Source organism: Drechmeria coniospora, chromosome 02, assembly GCF_001625195.1.
Source record: "Drechmeria coniospora strain ARSEF 6962 chromosome 02, whole genome shotgun sequence".
Classification (NCBI taxonomy): Eukaryota; Fungi; Ascomycota; class Sordariomycetes; order Hypocreales; family Ophiocordycipitaceae; genus Drechmeria; species Drechmeria coniospora.
Window position 1 is genome coordinate 2,145,306 of NC_054390.1, and position 21,106 is coordinate 2,166,411.

A 21,106-nucleotide genomic window follows, 5' to 3' on the forward strand; every position below is an offset into this window, starting at 1 on the left:
AGTAGAATAAGCTTAAGGTATAGACTTTAGGCTATACGTTTACTAATTATACTATAATAGTTATACTTATAATTAATTTAAACGTTTAAGAAATAGGTAGAATTTATAAGTATTAGGATAAGGAATAGTAGCCTATCTAACTATACCTTAATATCTTAAAATTACTCCCTCTAATGCTTAGTCCTTCTGCCTTAATCCTTATGTATACCGTTTTGCTCTTATATAAGACTTAGCTTAAGGGCGCTTTATTTTCTAAGAACTAGTCTAAGGATTCCTCCTATATATTCTCCCTCTCTATATCTACCTAATATATAGATAGATTTTATACTAGTTATACTATAGGCTATATCTTATAGTCCTTAATAAAGTACTACTTAGATTTATAGTATAAATAAGTACCCTCCTCCTTATATATATTAATTATACTATAGGAGACCTAAGTTATATACTAACTTAAAGACTACCTTAGGCTAGTCCTTATTTCTTAGGTTACTAGGCAATAGTACCCTATAGTTATTATATTAATACCTATTATCTATATATTACTATCCTTATCTACTATAGGTTTTATTAGGGCTATTGTATAGCTATAGTAATTCCTATATTTCTCTTCTAAGCAGTATAATTTAATATTTACTATAATACTATAGTAAACATTAACAATTGCTTTATAACTATTTTGTAGGATATTGTACCTAATATTACTATTTTATATAGTCTTATTAAGTATGTAATATAGCTTAATAAGTTTAATTTTATTAGGCTAATTTATTCCCCTAGCTAATACTAACTTTTATTTAAAGTATATATAGAATAAGGTAAATGCCTTATTGCTTACTTACTTTAGTTATTTAAGCTCGGTCTGTACTATCTCCGTTTAATAAGGGTCGGTAAAGATAGATTTAAGGTAAGCTAAGAATTATAACGGGTTATACTAGTATAATAGCCTTACTTTAAAGAAGGCTATAATATAGGACTAAATCTTAGGCGCTAAGTACTGCTAGATAAATATCTACTAGTCCTTATTAGTACCAATAAACTTACAGTCGGTAACTAGCTTATAGGCTATAAGTATCTTTTAGGCTATAAATATAGTTTTATCTTTATTGTATAGTACCCCTATTGGTATTGGTTCTCGTTAGACTTAGGGAAGTATTGCTAGGCTATTAATAGTTAAGGGGGTCCATACCGATCCCGGCGTAGTACCGGACTATACCTCTCGGGACGCTTAGTACTATATTACCGTAGCAATTTACTAGTATAACTATTGGATTTCTATAAACTAGTCGGGTGGTAGTTAACTAGCGGTAGTATTTTGTTCGCTAAGTAGTATATTATTGTCCTATTAATCTATTATTCAATAGTCTGCGGCCTACTGCTTACCGTAACGAAGGGAGATTTCTTAAATATTATAGAGTTATTAGTACTACTAGTATTTAGTAGTCGGAAATAGTTATTAAGAAATCTACGGAACACTAACTTAAGGTACTAGGTATTGGAGTACTTATACTCTAATACCTACTTAGTTATAGGATATAAGTTACGTACCACTGTACGTAACTCTATCTTAGGACATAGCTCTATTAGGCAAAGCCTAATATTATAATATTTTTCTTAATAAACCTTAATAAGATTCGTAAAAAGGCTACCTAGTAGTTCTATAATAAGTTTTTTATAAAAACCCTTATTTAATAAGCTCAAAGTACTTACAATAACTATACTAGAGATTCATACTATTAATATATATTTTTAATATATATAATAAATATAATATTGGATTTATTTAAGAAAAATCAGAAAATATCTATAATAAGAAAGTTAAGCAACGCCGTTCTTCCCTATATAAGTAATACATATATAGCTTATTAAGATACTTTAATGCTGTAATTTGCTTAGAGTATTATTTAGTATAAGTTTAATATTATGAATAATATTACGAGACAAGTTATGGAATCAAAGCAATTATTAATTAATTAAGATTATATTATAAGTTCTGGAATAAAAATAAAATGTAGGATATTTACGTCTCTAGTAACATTAAGTTTCCCTACTGTTAGTTCATAACACTAAGTACATATTATTAATAATATTACCAGTACTAATAACTTTATCTGAGGCTTCTACGGATTGTTTTACTGTACATTTAGCCATTGATCCAGCAGTGAGCATGGCAACACTTGCATCTTGGTCGACGAGGTAGGTGCCTAAACAGGGATGTACACATATGTATACCTTGTTGCGAATTCGTAGCATCATCTTACCTCGCTGCTTTTGCACATTACCTCACTCATCCCACAATCGATATCTCCCATAACCTGTCGCAGGCCTTTCTGCCAACTCAACGGTGGCTGCCCTTGACAATCAGTCCAATCCGCCATCATCTTTAACTATGAGCATGTAGACGGCTTGCAGGCAACACCGTCGTCACGTTTCATTCCGCCTCGGAATTTGAGTCGGTCAGCCGTCCTGGTACGGCAATCGCCCTCCATATCTGTCCGAGCATCCACATCACACTCGCCCAGACGTCGTAATCAAAGTCCAGTTAGGTGCGACACAGCATTGGAAGTGTTCCCACCGCGGCATTCGCAACTCCGAATATCGCGACCTGTTTGGATTGTCCCCTCCTGTTACCAAGGCCCGGTGACGCCGGCTGCCCGAGCCTCGCTTTGCGCTCGTCCCTCCCTGCCATCCGGCAACCGCACACGTTATCATCCTTTCTCCCTCTGGACTTCCCGCCGCCGCTATGGATCCAAGCTGGCAGCAATCATATCCTGACTCGACAGGCGCCCCGCGACGACACAATGGCGGCACCCAAATGCCGCGAGACTTCGCCGGACAGCCACCACCACCAGGTGCATCAGCCTTCGGCTATGCCCACGGCCAGTACCAAGGCGGTGCTCCTGTCCACGGCATCAACCCTGCCGCATCTGTATCAATGGGAACGACTTCTGTCATCCGCGACGGCAACGGCGACATTCCCATGCATGATGCCCACGACGCCCATGCTGGTGTGAAGTATCCCGTGAGATCCCATCACCAGTCTCACCTGACTGGCGGTCGACCAGCGAATCCCCACTCATCGCATGAGCAGCAACCGTCTTCGGCAGCTCAGCGGTTCTCACCTATGGACACCTTGTCGCCTACCTCTCCCTATACCCCGACAACTAGTCAATTTTCGAACCCGCCACCTCAGGCCCGTTCCCCAACCGGTCAGGGTGACAATCCATACTATGCCGGGCGTCAGTGTGACCAGAAAATGCCGGCTATTGCGCCCTTCGCACCCTCACATGATGGCTATATTTCATCTGCCATTTCGAATCTGGATAGCAGCCTCGCAAATGATCCCAAGTCCCCTCGACGTCAGAACTTGCCCACGTTAACACCAGTACCAGAATTCAGGAGGGTAAGAGCACCTTCTGATTTACATCCCAAGAACACTCGTCAGCCACCCTTTCGACGCGCGAATCCCGAGGGTGGTTTCATAAGTGTAAATGTCCCCTACCATGTATGGCATTGAATTACACCCTAACTGCCGCGTCTAGCCGCTACAAGCGTTGACGTGCCATCTACCTGCGACATATCGCATTTGCAACCCGAGCTTCAAGTACGAGACGTCTCGAAATCCCCGCCGAGTATTGACAAAACCCAGCAAAGGGGTCAAGAACGATGGCTACGACAACGAGGATAGTGACTATATCCTCTATGTGAATGATATTCTGGGATCGGAAGAAGCGGGCCACAAGTCTGTTCTCCTCCTTCCCACACCGGCATATCGTCTGGGATATATTGGGCTGATTTGCCAGGAACCGCTATCTCATACTCGATGTGCTCGGGCAGGGCACTTTCGGCCAAGTTGTCAAATGCCAAAACCTCAAGACACAGGAAGTAGTTGCGGTTAAAGTTATCAAGAACCGCACCGCATATTTTAACCAGAGCATGATGGAGGTTTCCGTCCTCGATCTGGTAGGCCTCACTACCAACCAGAACACTAGGGCTTAACGACTGACGGCAGAGTTACAGCTCAACACCAAGCTCGACAAAAATGACGACCACCATCTGTTGCGCCTCAAGGACACCTTCATTCATCGCCAACATCTCTGCCTTGTATTTGAACTTCTCAGTGTCAATCTCTATGAGCTTATCAAACAGAACCAGTTTCGTGGGCTCAGTACCACCCTCGTCCGAGTGTTCGCTCAGCAGCTGCTCAACGGGCTTGCCCTTCTCAACAAGGCTCGACTGATACACTGCGACTTGAAGCCCGAGAACATTCTGTTGAAGAATTTAGAGAGCCCGATTATCAAAATCATCGATTTCGGCTCGGCCTGCGATGAGCGCCAGACTGTCTACACCTACATTCAATCACGATTTTACCGCTCACCCGAAGTGTTACTTGGTCTTCCATACTCCTCTGCTATTGACATGTGGTCATTGGGCTGCATCGTTGTCGAACTGTTCCTTGGGCTACCTCTTTTTCCTGGGTCGTCCGAGTATAACCAAGTGTCTCGCATTGTGGAAATGCTAGGCAATCCACAGAACTGGATGATCGAGATGGGCAAACAGGCCGGAGAGTTCTTTGAGAAGAGCCAGGACGAATTCGGCCGGCGAACGTATCATATCAAGGGCATGGAACAGTATGCCCGGGAACACAACACCAAGGAACAGCCCAGCAAAAAGTATTTCCAAGCTAGCACCTTGCCAGAGATTATCAAGTCGTATCCCATGCCCCGAAAAAACATGAAACAGAGCGAGGTTGATCGAGGTAAGCCAATAATTGCCCATTCAACTGCCGTGCGACCCGACATTGGCTAATCTCTTGGAAGAAATGAATAATCGGATTGCCTTCATTGACTTCGTTCGAGGCTTGCTCACCATCAATCCGCTGGAAAGATGGTCTCCTCAGCAAGCGAAGCTTCATCCCTTCATTACCCAGCAGAAGTACACTGGGCCTTTCGTCCCCCCGATGAACCTCAAGTCAAGCTCTCTGAACCGATCGCCAGCGCCGGGCACGCAGCAGCAGCAGCAGGCCGAAGCCCTAAGCAAGCAGCGAGCCCAGGTGGCACAGGCTCAAGCAAACTCTGCGGCTCAAGGCGCGTACGTCAATATGACATCTGGGCAGTACCCTCATTCTGGACACCCACCGAACCCAGTGTACGGAAACAATGCCGCGTACAATGCCGCGCTGAATCATGGGACCATGGCCCCTCCCTATGGATCCCAGGCCAGTCAGTATGGGCAAATGGTCCTGCACCCACAGCAACCGATGCCTGCAGGGCAGTATGGAGCCTCTCAACAGAACGTGTACCAACCAGGTGGCACGCGATCGAACAGGCAGAGGGCTTCGACCATGGAACAACAACAAAGCGGCATCCCCGCCGCTATACAACGTGTAGCCAGCCATCTTGATCCCAACCAGCCTATTCGACTGCAGCCGAGCCCAGCGTATTATCCACCTTCGGGCGATGGCATACCAGGTGTCGGCAACACCCCTGGTCGGGCTGGTAGACGAGGAAGTAGGGCTCAGCAAGGCGGCCGAGGGGACCGAGACTTCATTCGAAACCTCGAGGAGAGAACACTCGAAGAGGGCTTCATGGGCAATCAGAACCCTTGGCATTGAGAGGCCGCTGAAACTCCATCGTCTGGAAGCCATCCAAGTTCACATCCGCGCGGTATCGTAAGGCGATCGCACGCGCACTTTCCGAGGTTCTGCCTGGTTCCTCCTGAACTACACACCGCCTAATCATCTCTGACCAACGGCCTTCATCAAATTGCTACGTAATTCTCCATATATAATCTCGTTAGCAAGCCACTTATGGCACATTGTCGTTGCACCGTTAGCAAGCGATTGTGATCACTGACAGCAGGAGACAGAAAGGATATGGGTGGGAATGGAGCATTGATTCTGGGATATTGACATGTTTGTTTGGAGTGAGTGACAGATTTGAAACCGCCAACATACTCATTCCAGCAGAACCGACCTTATTTTACTCTCCTTCGACGTGTCGCTGCTATCACCGACCTGCCATGCCGACCTTCTGACCATCTCATCTTACTCTCGAAGTACTTGACGTGCCTGACTCTCCTCGGCCAATGGCCAAGAAATTACAGTGGTGTGAGCTACACCTTGGAGGAAAAGTCTCCTGAATGCTGGCTTAGGTCTGTCGGAAACCACCGCGTGCGCGTGTGGGGGGGGGTGGGGGGGGGGGGGGGGGGGTAGGCTTCCTGGACATCGAACAAAGTCGTGATGCTGCTGGTTGTGCTTGTGCGGTCATTCCTATCTCGTGGACGAGGTGGCCGTGGAGAGGATGAGAGCTGTTTATGTTTGCATGGCAGGCAGGACGCCTCATCGAATAGAGGAAGTGTGAGCTGCTTTATGTCACGTTGCATGATAGATATTGGCGTGACTTCGGCAGCTAGCTCTTGGCATCGTGTCTAGCGGCAAGGAATAGCGGTTGCTTTCTACCATGCCATAGTAATAATGTGTATGAAGCTTGAGTGACTTTCACGTCCAAGCCTGTGGCGGTGATGCTTCTACTTCAAGTTCTGTTGTAGTGCGATTGTGCTTCTCAGGTGCGAATACGAGTGGTATATGCAGTTCAACCTTACCGGAAGCTGCAAAGGCTGCGAAATCGTGTCCCAACCATGGTGTTCCTGTGGCTCTAATAGTAGTCTGGCCAGTACAGGTGAGAACTGGACGTACAGCACCAAATACACATTACCAGGTGTGCCATGGAACTCTCTACGTTGTCAAACTCTGCCCAGCTCGCGCCTCTCTACCTTGTTTCCGGTCCTCGCAATATCGACTCCGCCCATGAAATCGACAGGGGCGTTAGAGGATAACATGAGCGTCAGATATGATACCCCTTATCTGGTACCCCCTCCCCTCCGCCAATTCCCGGCAACCATCTTATCGCCGTGTAGTCGACTGGGGGTATGGGGTGCGATATCTGAACCCCTCAAATCTTCAGAAAATCCCATGCGGCCGTCGACCAAGTAGTCGCGAGTATTGTCCCTGCCTCTAGTTGTCCGAGTGCTAATGGGTTCATGAGTAGATGTGGAGGAGGTATGGCTAGAGGCGGAAGCCTGGTGGTGGTTACCGGTTTTGGAATACACTTTGAGAATTCTACCGTCGGCCTGCCGACATGCCCTTGGCATAAGTAAGCGGACGAGTGGTATTCAGATGGAGACTTACCGTCTTGTTGTCAAATGTGTCAATCACCCGCTGGCCGCCCTCACGGGACGCAAATAGCATTTCGGCCACAAGAAATGGTCTCGTCTTGGTAATCTTGCAGCTTACCATATCGCCACCAATGGGGGCCATGGCACTCTCAATATCAGCTGCCGTGGTGCCCGGCGCAAAGTTCTGGCCTATGACAGCGAAGGGGCCGGCTAGTCCACGGATCGATATGCCGATGCTGTCTCGTGGCGAGCTGCCGTCGTCATGATCGTGGTCCGGGTCGAGATCCATCGCATGGGCGACAGGCGCCCGTAGTGAGGCGCGCGGCCCGCCGCCAGAGGCCATGTTCTTGGTCGCAACCTGGGGTTTGGTGTCGGGAAGTCTCGCGCGCGAGCTGAGCGGCAAGGGGCTGGAGTTTATCGAATCGTGGAGATCGTGCGTCCACTCGCGGTTGACATTACCCTGCCGGGAACCGCTTGTCTTGCGCACAACGGTGTCCGAGGTCCGATGCTAAGGGGTAACCAGTTTATAATCAGACAGTTTTCCAACTTGATATGACCGACCTGGATAAGGAGTGGGTACCTTCTTCACACCAACACGACTGGCTAACGAGCCACTGGGCGCAGCCTTCAAGCTCGGTAGCGAGCTCCGGTTGCGATACCGGGAGAATATTCGAGCTGCAAGGGCTTCATTTCTCTTGCGCTCACGGGCTGGGTTTTGAGAAGAGGCACCGTCAGCAAACGGGAACTCTGCTGAGGAATCTGGCTGTTTCTTGGTCGCACCATCAGATATTATCTTTTGGAAGTCGAGGGCATCAGCTGCCGCCATGGTGGCGAGGGAGAGTATGGGGGCAGATGGCTCGTTGCAATTTTTGGGAGTAGGAGAGAAGTCCTCGAGTCGGTTAATGTGAATCCCAGGGCCAGTGCAACCGTCAGCTCGCAAGCATACTCCGTACTGCTTGTCTAAATAAAGCTTCAATTAGTTGTGCCAGATTGCGGAGTACCAACATGGGTACGTTGCCAGGTCCGTACTTGCCTGCACCTAGGACAAATTCGAACATGATTATCTGACTGCTTAATGGTCCATGAATGCCTGGCCCACATTGCATAATAATGGTATGCTTATCAAAATTCAACAATTATTATTATTAACTCGAAAATATTAAATAAAATAAAAAAAACCATATTGTTCTAACTACTACGTACTAACTATAGACTTTTAACTATGATTTTAAAACTTATTAAGAGATATAGTATTAAAACTATAAAGTTAACTTTAAATAATACAGAAAATAATAGTATAGCATATAATTTATATTTAATTATCCTATTTTAATAGCTTATTTAGTTATTATAATACTCTAACTTAATATACTTATAAACTCAAAACTAATTGTATAATAGTATTAAAAAGGGAAAATAATAAATTATAAGCTTTTAATTTATATTTAATAAAAGATTTATTACTATTATAGAGTTACTAAGTAACTACTTTGGGGCTTTTAATAATATTTATTAAAAGACTTAAAGAAAGAAAAACTACTTAGTAACTAGGGGTTTTAGTTATATATATTCTTTTTAGTAAGTCCCTTAGTTTTCTTTATTCTCCTATATTAAGCTAAGCCTAATACTATAATATACTATCTTACTTTACCTATTTAAAGTAAAATCTATTTATAGCTATAGCTAAACTACCCTTCCTTAAGTTAGCCTTCCCTATATTATAGCTTTTAATTTTTAATTGTTTTATTTAGATTTTTTAGGTATTTATTAAGCGCTTAATATATATAGTTATCTTTTTACTTTATTCTTTTCTTAAGAATTTACTAATTACCTAAGGTAATTAGCTTTACTTTACTTTAGCCCCTCCTTAGGTATTTACTAAATACTTAAAGTAACTAACTCTACCTTACTTTATTCCCTCCTTAAGTATTTACTAAGTACCTAAAGTATTTAGTCTTACTTTACTTTTTCCTTTTATTATTCTTTTTATATTAATCTTTTTATTTCCTTTTTATTATACTTTATTATTTCTTTTTCCTTTAATTATTATACCTATTTATCTTTTAGTTCCTTACTATATAATTTTTATTATTAACTTTTTATTACTTCCTATTATACTTATTTTATTATTATTATTATTCCTTTCCTATAAAGTAAGTTATTCCTTTTTTATTAGGGTTATTTTATATATTCTTTAGGCTATTAGCTAATAGATTAATATTAATAAGAATTATTAATTTCCCTTTTATTATTATTATTCCTTTCTTATAGAATAAGTTATTATTTCTTACTGTATGTATTATATCCTATATAAAAAGTATTATTAATATTTTTAGCTTTCTTATTAGGAATTTATTTACCTTTTTTACTATTACTATTATTATATTTACTACTATAAGTACTACCCCCTCCCCCCTTTAGATATAGTTCGGGCCTTTATTATAAGTATTATACTAATAAGTTAAACTATTATTATACTTTAAGTAAAATTTTAGTAAAAAGTAATTCCTTTAATAAAAAGTTTACTTTTTTAAAAAAGAATATAAGAAATATACCTTCCTTATATTAATTACCTTATTATTAATAGCTATAATAACTATATATTAGGCTATAGTACTAATTACTGTATATATATATACTAAATATATTTAGGTACTATATTTATTTATTATATACCTTTAGCTATATTATACTTTATATAACCTTTATATTTATACTTAATATAATATTTATATTTTAGTTAAGAACTACCTTAAGGTTAGATTTATACTAAATACTTATATTATTTTTTGCCTTAAATTTCTAGCCTTAAGCTAAGTTTAAGCTTATACTTTAATTTTAATTAAAATAAAGCTTACTTTTATATATTTTACTTATACCTTTACCTTTATACTAAGTATTATTTCCTTTCTTACTACTTTTAATAATAATAATAACTTAAACTATACCCTTATCCTTACTATTAATACTTTAACTTTATTTTAGGCTAATAGCTATTTTAATACTATACTAAGTATATAGCTTAATATATTTACTTAAGGTATAGTCTAAGCTCTAATAAGTATTTAAAGTAATATATATAGCCTTACTTAGTATTAATAAGTGTAACACATATGGGGAGGTGTGCCCATATGGACAATAGACCAGTTAACCGTTCGACCAAATGGCCAAACTGTCAAAAGATCCGCCAGTATCCGCACTTAGTGCGGGTACTGCACCTCACATTCGCTTATAAGGCCTACACGCCTGTAGCGCGCCTTACAGTAACTCTATCCTAAGATATTGTTACGGAGTCGCTAGGCGACTGCTCTAGGACTCTCAATGATGTTTATTAAAAGACTTGAAGGATAGGAAAACTACTTGGCAACTAGGGCTTCTAGTTGTGTGCGTTCTTCCTAGTGGATCCCTTGGTTCCCTCCGTTCTCCTATATCGGACTAAGCCCGATACCATAACAGATATAGCTCTATTAGGCAAAGCCTAATATTATAATACAACTAACTATATGCGCATTAAACGTAGTAATAACAATGCCTCAAAGCAGCCGTATAATGCCCTGAGGCAAGGAATTATTGCAGTAAATGCAATTACGGATTTACAAGCTATTACCTCTCGACGGACAAGTCGATAGATTCATTATCTTCGAGATTTAGAAGCTGATTAATACAATGCCCCATTGCGTTGAGGCTATTATTATTGCAGTAGCGGGGTAGTAGACGAAATATGTATTGTTATAATACTAACAAGATAGATTAGGTTTGACTGGACTAAGGATGCGCTACCTAAGAACGGGCAAATACTTTTTGCCCCCCACTGTAGTTGTACATGCATGTACTGTATGGTACAGCCTTGCAGGACGCGTATACGTACATCACCCATATGTACTTGAGTACTAAGTAATTAATACGGAGTGAGAGGGATTCACAACCACTCCAATACTCCACATGTCAGCACGGAGTACATGTAATACTGCACAGTACTTTTACAACCAAGTGCACCAGGGAAGGAGATCTCTCGATCCAGCACCTCATCTCGGTGGCGGAACAGTTTCTACAAGCGGGGAAATTCTCTGTGTCGCATTCATATTCGGCCCCAATCGAGTGCTCATTCTACCCTAGTTTCAGAGCGCATGAATGGAAGAAACAAGCAAAGCGACTGCTGGGATAACCTATGGTCCTAGGCGTGTGGTATATGAAGCAGTGGCTGTAACTTCGGTAGGGCCATGAGGTCCTTCGAGCTCTGACGGCGGATGGAGTTTGCGGTGCCTTCCGCGCCGGCAATTACTAGTACGTTGCTTCATCTCCATCGCGGGCGTCCTCCGCTCCCATCGCTCGTCCTTGCACCCATCTGGCTCTCATCGTCAGACTTGTTCTTGTCCGTCGTCAGTGAGTGCCTTTCGATTTTTTTGTTTTCTGCATGGTGTGGGTGGAATGCCCGGTAGCGTGTGTAAGGCTGACCATTCCTTAAAAGTTACACACCATACCAGTCGCTTGTTTTCCTCCACGATTCAGTCCGGGGGGGGTCTGTTTGCAGGTATCCTTGAATTTATGTCACTGTAATGGTCATTCATGGAGAGAGTACAGCATGATGTGAACGAGAGCATGACGCTTCCTACTCGGTAGAATCCGTGCTCCAACTATCGTTTCCACCTCCATTTTTTTTAATGTTTTTCATGTATTCGTTTGCTATGGGCACGTATTATCAACCTAAGCTTGTCCTTGACCGGCTCCCGGATATATAAATTCACGGGCAGTTATGCTCGGGGGGGTACAGTAATTAAGGTGTGTCGAGTGCACGGCTGAGCGGACGGCCAGGGAGGGTCATTGGCATGAGATGAGATGGGGGAGTTCCGTTTGCACATACGGATTTGAAATATATCAATGAGCCACGGGCATACGATCCTACGCCAAGGATCTTCATGGGTGGCCCAAGGTGGTGTCATGTTTCCCCCTACTTGCATTTTCCGCTTGGTACCTCTTCGGGCACGGATATGGGCAACTTGCGATCTCAAGAGACAAGATAGTCAAATAATCTACCAAGGCCCATTCTATCGATTGGGGGTTTCCCAATACGGTGCCATAATACACTCCTATCTACCTGCAGGTCGTACATCCTGAACAGCTACATGCAGCGAGGCGAGTACAGGTTGGCTTGTTTGACGCAGGTAGGCATAGTGTGCAGCCCAGGTTCCCATTTAGGCCTAACACGGCGAACACGTGTGATGGCTCGCCGTGGATGTAATCCGTGCCCGACGATGAAATACGGTGTCCGACCATGGGGAGCGGGTAATCATTCCGAAACTGGTGACCACACATGGAGGACGGTGACCGCACGGAGTGGGGGATGACCATCCATGGAAAGCGGTGAGCATGCACTTGTAAGACTTTCATGACCGGCGTGGTGACATTGATCACGTACTCAAAAGCTTCCAAGCTTCTACGCGCAAGCGATTCCAGTGTGGCTGCTCTGGCGCCAGACACTATCAGCAAGGAGCATTGAGATAAAGCTATGTCGACAAACGTCCATACCAACTGTTGCTACTTGGGGCAGCAGCCTTGATTAACAGGGGCAGACTACTGGCCAGCATCGATTGTCCGACGTCGTACGCTCTTATTGCATCCCTCAAGTTCAGGTTAGACTCGAGTAGAGGGCTTGATTCGGATGCAGCTGATGCACGATGTTGGCGGTTGTAGTGCGCGGTAAGCATGCATCCTTGAGCCCACGTTGGCACTGGCATTACTGTGACAGTCGTGGATGACAATGAAACATGCCTGAAAATCGCGAAGTGGAGCTGCACCACCAAATCCCACCTGATGTGGCGGAAGTCACCTTCAAAATCAGTAGCATTGCTCGATGATACAGACTGTTCTAATAGTCGCTCCTGAGCCGAAAGAAAGAGCGAAGGACCAAGACAAATCCCAATGGCCATTACTCCCCTCCTTGCGGAGTACTGTTAGGAAGGTTGCAAGTAGTAACACCAATATTAACATTTTTAGGACATGACAGAAAAGGCACATGATAATACAGGGTAGGCCGGCCGAGAGCTTGGGCTTTACGCCCAGGCTCATGCAGTATAATACAGAACGCTTGCTGTATACGGAGTAGGCAATATTGTAAACTGACCAAGCACATAATCATCAGGATGACCTAGTTCCCATTCTGACCTACAACTTACTGCACACAAGCAGCCCCTACTCCATAGATAGCACTGTACTTACGCATGCATGTTCTCCGTACAGTCGCCTTCACTGCCTGCACTACCTGCCATTAGTACCTATACACTTACACTACTTGCACTGACTGCACTGACTGTACTGACCGAACTGCCTCCACCGCCCGTGTTGCCCTTTGAAGTAGATCATGCTGTCAAATCGAAAACCCGAACTTCCCGAGATGGATTTGCATTACCTCTGGCGTAGAGTGCATGTGCAGCAACTGCATGGTCAAGGGGTGAACGCAAGAAGCATACCATCGTACTGCTAGCACTGCACTAAACAGGCTAAACAAGGTGTGCAGCATACAGCGATTCCCTTCCTACATTTCGCCTCAGACACATTTCGCCTGAAACTCTATACAATTAGAACTACTGAAAAAAAGAGTAGAAAAGCCTTGGAATATCAGGGTGGGTAGTGTTGGCAGTGTACTGTAGATAGAAAGTGTCGACTTCGTGTTGCTTGTAGAGGATATGCGTTGCTAAAACGTACTCGCGATGCAGAAATCATGCAGTTCGGTTATTATCGGTCAAGTTTATGGATGGGGGTACTTGGATCTACTGATAGATTTGCCGAGACTACGGAGTACGGAGTATAAGTGCGGAGTACCGCAATTCGCTTTACCAAATTGGGTCATGACACCGTGGGACGATCGCCAAGAAACCGTCGGATTAGGGTGGCCGCCTATGCGTGGGCTATCCTGATCCCACAATGTCTCGGCGGCGATTATGCCACGGTGTCATGACTCAATTCGGTAGTCCGCCTATGTACTTAGCGTTTCATCAAGCAGTCAATTCCCGCCCCCAACTATTACCTGTAGTCAGTACTAAAGTATACAATTACCTTCACTGCCCTGCGTTGCCTATGCATTGCCCGAACTGCCGCCTGCACTGTCTGCACTGCCTGCGCTGGATGCCCCCCCCCGGCTTCCTTTAAAAAAAAAGGTTGTCAATTGGAAAAGCCATAACCTTCCCAATTGGATTTTGCCACAACTGTAATAGCACAGAATGCACATGCAGTAACTGTAGTCACGGACTGAATGCAAGAAGCGTATTATCATAGCAGTACTGGACTATACAGCGATTTCCCTCCTCTATGTAGCATTGTCCTTTACTGCAGGATAATTGCAACTACCGCAAAAATGGCAAAAAAGCTGTAGAACACCAGGTTGGATAGTGCTTTATGTGTACATAAAGAGCGTTGACTGTTATTACTTGTAGAGAATTTGTATTGGAAAACGAAGACTCCTAAGAATTACTTGTATATAGTGTGGTTATTATCGGTATAGTCAATAACAGATAGATGGGAGGTGTCTGTATATACTAATGAATTTCCTCAGAATACAGTACAATTAACTCATGTTCCTCATGCCAAATTAGGTCATGACAACGCGTAATAATTACCGAGACACTATGGGGTGAGGGAGATCATCCCTGTATGCGCAAACAGTAGGTGGTACCTGCACACATAACAGCAGCATTAGTCCCTCCTGGGCCGACTCGCCTCTAAATATTACAGCAAGAAGGTAAATATACAAAAACTCATTTAGAGAAACCTCAGAAATTCCATAGAAAGTTATATAAGAAGAAGTCGTAACATAATACTCATATACTACACAGGATTTTAAGCAGAGTTCCTTATTGTACCTAGAAATCAATACTATTATTTTCACTCCACTACGTGCCTGCTCTTCAGCTAATTAGTACTTGTCAGGAGGCACCATGTACAGAGAGGCGTTATGTGATTAGAGATAGTGTTAAGGAAGGGAGCTTTTTATATAAGTAGCAAAACCTATTCGTTTTAGTAAGGTTAGAATTCGAAGCTACTCCTACATACAATATGCTACGTATGCCACTGGTGTTCCTTGGCTCTCTACATGCATATAAAAAAAATCCATGATGCTGATGTGTACCTTTTGCTCCCTATCACATAACAACCTATAGTAATAATAAATCAGCATTGCTTGCTCAGTAAGCCAAGCAGGATACAAAAACGTAAACCGATAGTTACGAAAATGGGTCAAGCACTCACACAATCGCCATCCTGCTTCCCTTGGGGAATGCCCATGTCCTCAAATGTCGCCGGTCCCTTGCCCGCTTTTGCTGGCGAAGTTACCGAACTATGTAATCCAGGTTTTGGTAGGCTGTGACCACCAGGAGATGCACTGCTGGCTCTGCCGGCAGTCTGTCCGGGCGAACCCCCCCCCCCATGACTCAAACCTGTGGGAGCTCTCGGTGGCCGCTGCACGTCCTGATTCAGCGGACCTAACCGTACCGGCCGGCCAGCGGCACCAGAAATGCCCGAGGAACTCTCGTGGCCCTGAGAGGTTGCGGGAGAGTTTTGCTGGAGAGGAGCGTCCGACATTGGGCGCGACGATGTTCTCGGGCCGTATTCGCTTCTTAGATCTGTACCAGACGGTGGGTAGGGAGGAGGCGTCTCCTGTAAGATCCCGTGCTGCGGCCGTGGTGGCGGCTTCTGCAACCTACTGGGCTCCCGAAAGCTAGAGGGGTAAGGCTGGGAAGCGGCGTGCATTTCCTGACCATCATCTGGAGGGTATGGGTTATGGGCTAGATTGGCTGGGCCTGGACTCGGTTGTCGATGGCCACCAGGACCTTGGCTGTCGTAGCCAACAGATGACACCCTGCCCCGGAAAGCAAGTGGTTGCGATGATGGCTGCAAGCTCCCTACGCTTTGGGATGTCGGCATGGGTCTCGGTCCCGTGGCCTGACCCTTGATGCCGAAGGTACCAATAGGCCGGTCAAAGTTCGATCCCTGGAACATGTGCTGATGAGATTCATAGCTTGAACTGAGCGGCTCTCGAATTTCGTCCTCTGGATACGGTGCCGTAGATCGAGGGCGGCTCGTGTTGAGTGGCGGCGGCTGGTCATCTTCAGGATAGGGGGCCGCTGAGTGAGACCGGATTGGTTGCGTGCCGCCCGTGTCGAGCATGATGTTGAATGCCGGCTGGCGATCTGGACCGCCCCCGAGACCTATGACCGATGCTCTCGAGGGGTCTGGGAATGTTGCATGGTCAGACACTATCGTTGGTTTTGCCCCGGGCGACGGGTGAGGTGAGATGCGGGGCGGCGTTGTTGCCGTCAACGATCTTCCTGACCCTCCCTGGAGATGGCCTACAACACCATCGGCGGGAGTGGGAGGGTTGCTTCCCTCATTCACCGTGGGCATGTTCTGAAACTTCTTGAAGCGATCGGGCCGCCGGCCTCGCTGAGACCCGTGTTGCGATTTGATTCGCGTGAGGGTTGTCGTCTCGTGATCGGACTTGGACAGGCTCTTGTCCTGGTTTAACGATTCCAGGCGGGATTTGGCGTCCTTGTTGCCATGATCAGCGGCAAGCTGATACCAGCGGCGCGCGTCAGAGATGCTTTTGTCGACATGTATACCAATTTCATGATAATAGCCCATAGCAAATTCCCCGGTTGGCAGCTTGGCCGCCGCAGCCTCGTGGGCATATGCGAAGGCCAGCTCTTCATTTTTCTCAAAGACGCCTTCATAGCCAAAGAGAAACCAACGGCTCACACCCAACGCCGCCTCGGGAAGGCCCTGCCTAGCTGCCAGACCATAGTAATGAAGTGAATAGGAAGGATGGAATTCGCACCCAAGCTGGCAGAGTTCGTACGCTTGGCCTATCTTAAGCTGCGCCTTGGCGAACCCGAGGTATGCCGCCTTCTCAATATAGGACCTGGCAGTCTCGAGGCTGTACGGCAATAGCTCCTCGGGGATGGTGATGTCTGGGAGCTCCCGGCCGGCAAGCATGCCGTAAACGAAAGATCCTTGCGGGGCATCCTCGTCGGCACCATCGGCAGCGGCTCGAATTCGCTCCAGTCCCCTTGGATAATCCTTTGCCTCGCCATGCTGACCCAAGAGGCTCATCATTCCCATGCGGTATAAAGAAGCAGAGTCCTGCATGCTCATGCCCTGGTAGTAGTGTTCCTTTGCCTTGGACATGTCGTTGGACTGTTCGAATAGCATGCCCATGCGGTATTCGGAGCGCCCGTTGCCCAGATCTGCCGCTCGCCTGTAGCCATTAAAAGCCTCGCGCTTATCCGCCCGGCTGCCAAATTTTCCGAACTCGAGCCATTTGGATCGAAGGTAGAGGGCGTCTGGATGATCTTGACGTGCCAGGTACGTGATGATGTTCAAGGCATCTACACGAAGCTCATGTTCGATACGAGGGGTTGACGATCTTGCTTTATCGGGTGATTCGCGGGCCGCCGCGTCCATGGCAATTTCAGCCCAAGTGAGAACGTCGCGTGCCCAGCTGATTTGCATCGTTACATTGAGGGAGTGTAGGACATGCTTGCGGGCATTCCAGAGGATCTCCTCCTTGGCATCATCGGCTGGCGGGATATTGTCCCCTGTGACCTTGGGGAAGGGGGAGAAGGAAGGCGCGTCCCAGTTCATGTTGTCAAGTGCCGTCGCTCGGCTATCGTTGCTCTCGTATGCGGCGATGTCGGCGTCGGGAGCATCGCCAGAGTGAAATGGGAAAGATTCGGCTACTCGGCTGCTCCTGGAAGCGGCATATGAGGATGAGAAAGACTCCCGATCATTTCCGGGCGCAAACTCTGGGCCGGATCGCTGTTCCGTGTTGCGGCCTTCCAACTCCATCCGCTGGACGTCGTCTTGCATGCTCTGGGGCACCTGAGGATTTACTCTGCCGGAGGCGAAAAATGTCGTCAGCACACAGCCCCGCAGAAAAAAAGCATGCATCCGAAATTAAACCCACTCTCCACATTCTGATCGTGCTTGCAACCAAATGGTCGATAGAATAGGTCTTGGGAGAACGCAGCAGCACGAAAGAAATACGCGAGACTGACCTTTGCGGGGAAGGAGCTACAACCTCGGGTAGGTGGTAATCATCCATGCCTCCGGGGACAAATGTTGCGCCAAGCTGAGCCATGTTATCCGATGCTAGAGCTGTCAGTCAGCTGAAGAAGATGGATGGTTCTTCACCAGCTTGTACTGGGCGAGTGAAATCCGGCCAGGTTAGGCTCGAGGAATATCCAGCCGCTTTTGCGACCTGCGCAGGGTGGAGAATATATCAAGATCAGCACGCAAATGTACTTGAATAAGGCGACCTCTTCCTACTCGGCCGATGAAACGAACAATCTCGATGCCGTCAAGGAAGAAGGGAGTTGACGTGAGCTGTTCTGAAGGCTTGAGGCACCAACGAACGAAAGATGCATCTGCACAGTGCGGGGGAGGGGTAAGGGGGGGGAACAGTACAGTATCCCATCACAAGTCACTTTTGCTACAGTTTATGTGCGTGAGTACACAGACTGCGATAAAGACATATTGCGTATTTCCACTTCCATGGACGGAGTACTCCGTACTGTTCATGCAAGTAAGTACTGTGGGGCGGGGACAGTCTTCTCAACCTGCACCCAGCTTACCTACTTACGGTACAGTATTACTTGTACTTCGTGCAAGTACTTAGAGTACTTAGGCTGCAGACGTAGGCAGACATTCTTACTCTCCACCAGTGCGTGTATTATGAGCTAATGATCAGGATCTAAATGAAACGAGGGTACATTAACAAAGCTTCTCTACATCGTAAAATGGTTAGAAAACACATGGACGTGGAAGAGCAAAATGCAATAATAACTATACTGTAGTAACTATACTCCTATGTGTAAGCCAGTCTCTCCTGGCACTTGAGCCGTTACTAGTACAAAGTGCTAATACAATATATAACATATATCAATAATGCAGTACAGTTCATAGTATATATTAATAAGAAACTATATATATTTATAAAAAACATTTATGTTTATTTTTATAAATGTTAGACGTAATGTGTTTACTATAAATAAAATAAGAGGTCTAGTAACTAAAAGGCTAGTAATAAGTAGCTAGTTGTAAGTATGAAAATGAAATGAATTGAATTAATTCTTAAAGAGCCTCCTCTTATTGTATTTGTTAAGGAGTCACTAGGTAATTGCTCTAGGGCTCTCAATGATGTTTGTTATGGAGTCACTAGTACTACCAGTATCTAGTGGTCGGAAATAGTTATTAAGAAACCTACGGAACACTAACTTAAGGTACGAGGCATTGGAGTACTTATACTCCAATGCCTGCTTAGTCATAGGATACGAGTTACGTACGGTAGCGCGTAGCTCTATCCTAGGATATAGCTCTATTAGGCAAAGCCTAATATCATAACATATCCCCCTCCTTCCCTAATTCCTCCAGTAGTCCTCAATTAATCCAATAACTTTTTTTTTTTTTTTTTTTTTTTTTTTTTTGCCTCTGTCCTGTTCGCGGGTGGTTGCCGGGCGCGTGTATTGATGCTTCTGTAGCTAAGGTTCCGTTGCGGCCCCGTTGCGCTGCCCCTTTGTCCTGTTCGCGGGTGGTTGCCTCTGTCCTGTTCGCGGGTAGTTGCCGGGCGCATATATTAATACTTCTGTAGCTAAGGTTCCGTTGCGGCCCTGTCGCGCTGCCCCTCCGTATTTCTTATGTGTTCGTTGCGGGTAAGTTGCGTGTTTCCTCTTTCCTCCTTTGTAATTGCCGCTTCCTTTAACGCTGCCGTTACAATTTCTTGCTTCCTCCCGCTCTCCCGCCTTCCTTACGGTACGTACCGTACCGGGGTTCTTGCTGCCGCTTGTCGCTAACTGCTTGTGTTAGTCGATTACTTACTTTCCCGTCGCCGTACCGCTATATCTGCCGCCGCCGATACTCCTCCTCCTCCTCCCAACAATAATAATAGCCCTATTCGTAGCTACACCTCGGACAAGGCATCGGCCGTTCGGTCGATAGGCGGCTTTACCGTCCAGGGAGACTCCTCGGACGAGGAGTATAACGTCCCCGCCGCCGAGGCTTAGATATGTTTGCCCTGCATCGAACGTCTAGTCCGCACCGGCGCCGCCTACTGCGAACGTAGTGGCGGCAATGGCTGTACCACTTGCGCCTCGGCTCGGCGTAGGTGCGAATAGATTCCGCACCTGCTAACGCCGTATCCGCGCCTCCGCCGCATCGTTTGCGAGCTCGTTCTTGCTGCCGCCGAAGGCGACTATATTGTTTCGGCTGCCCGTACCAAGACGGCTGAATTGCCCGGCCGCCGCGTTCGCCTCTCCGCCCCGTTTCGCTAGCTTGGCGATACCTGGCGTAAGCTCTATAATACCGCCAGGACGACTCCCGCCGACGTTATCCCCGCCACTCCCCTTACCCCCGCCGGCGGTACTGCCCGTAGTACCGCCGCTGCGGCGCTGCCCTCGACTCCCGGCGACCCTATAGGTGCCCTGGTGCTGGCCTCGCAGGCCCTAACGCCGTCGCACAGCAGTAGTGTGCAGTAGCAGCAGCTGCAGATGCTAGTGCGCGGTTTTGCTGGCGCCATGCAAGGCCTGCGCGACCATCAGGGCGCGCAGGACGCCCAGCTCAACAGCTTTAAGCTAGTGCAATAGCAGCAGTCGGGCCTTATGGCCGCGATCCACGAGGAGCTAGTTGCTGCCCGCCGTACCCGCAAGGCGGGTACGCCTTGTTCGCCCCGCCCCCCCCGTTGGGGACTACGGTCCCCCTCCTCCCCCCGTCGCGCTACCGCCGACCGCTCCGGCCCGTCTCGTCTTGCCGCCGCCTCGCCCTCTACCGCCCCCGGTAGAAGTTGCGCCCGCTGCGTCCTGTTTGCGGACGGCCTCCTAGCGCCGGCCCCGCCCCTTTACCTTTCGTCCTTAGTCGAGGATAACTCGAGCGAGTTACCGCCTCCCCC

At 46.3% G+C, this 21,106-nt stretch overlaps 2 protein-coding genes and 1 pseudogene across 2 annotated transcripts; 1 reads left to right on the top strand and 2 right to left on the bottom strand.

The window, feature by feature from the left end:
- Window positions 1–2,743: 2,743 nt before the first annotated feature.
- Window positions 2,744–5,614, top strand: DCS_03727 (kinase domain containing protein; the record flags this gene model as incomplete). Its single annotated transcript, XM_040801041.1, has 5 exons — window positions 2,744–3,403; window positions 3,543–3,742; window positions 3,804–3,963; window positions 4,021–4,759; window positions 4,821–5,614. 5 exons carry the CDS (start codon window positions 2,744–2,746, stop codon window positions 5,612–5,614), a joined length of 2,553 nt encoding a protein of 850 aa, XP_040656074.1.
- A 1,506-nt stretch (window positions 5,615–7,120) lies between these two features.
- Window positions 7,121–8,002, bottom strand: DCS_03728 (uncharacterized protein; the record flags this gene model as incomplete). Its single annotated transcript, XM_040801042.1, has 3 exons — window positions 7,121–7,144; window positions 7,190–7,684; window positions 7,757–8,002. The coding sequence occupies 3 exons, from the start codon at window positions 8,000–8,002 to the stop codon at window positions 7,121–7,123; spliced, it is 765 nt and encodes a 254-aa protein (XP_040656075.1).
- Window positions 8,003–15,417: 7,415 nt separating this feature from the next.
- Window positions 15,418–18,304, bottom strand: DCS_03729 (annotated as a pseudogene).
- Between the last annotated feature and the right edge of the window lie 2,802 nt (window positions 18,305–21,106).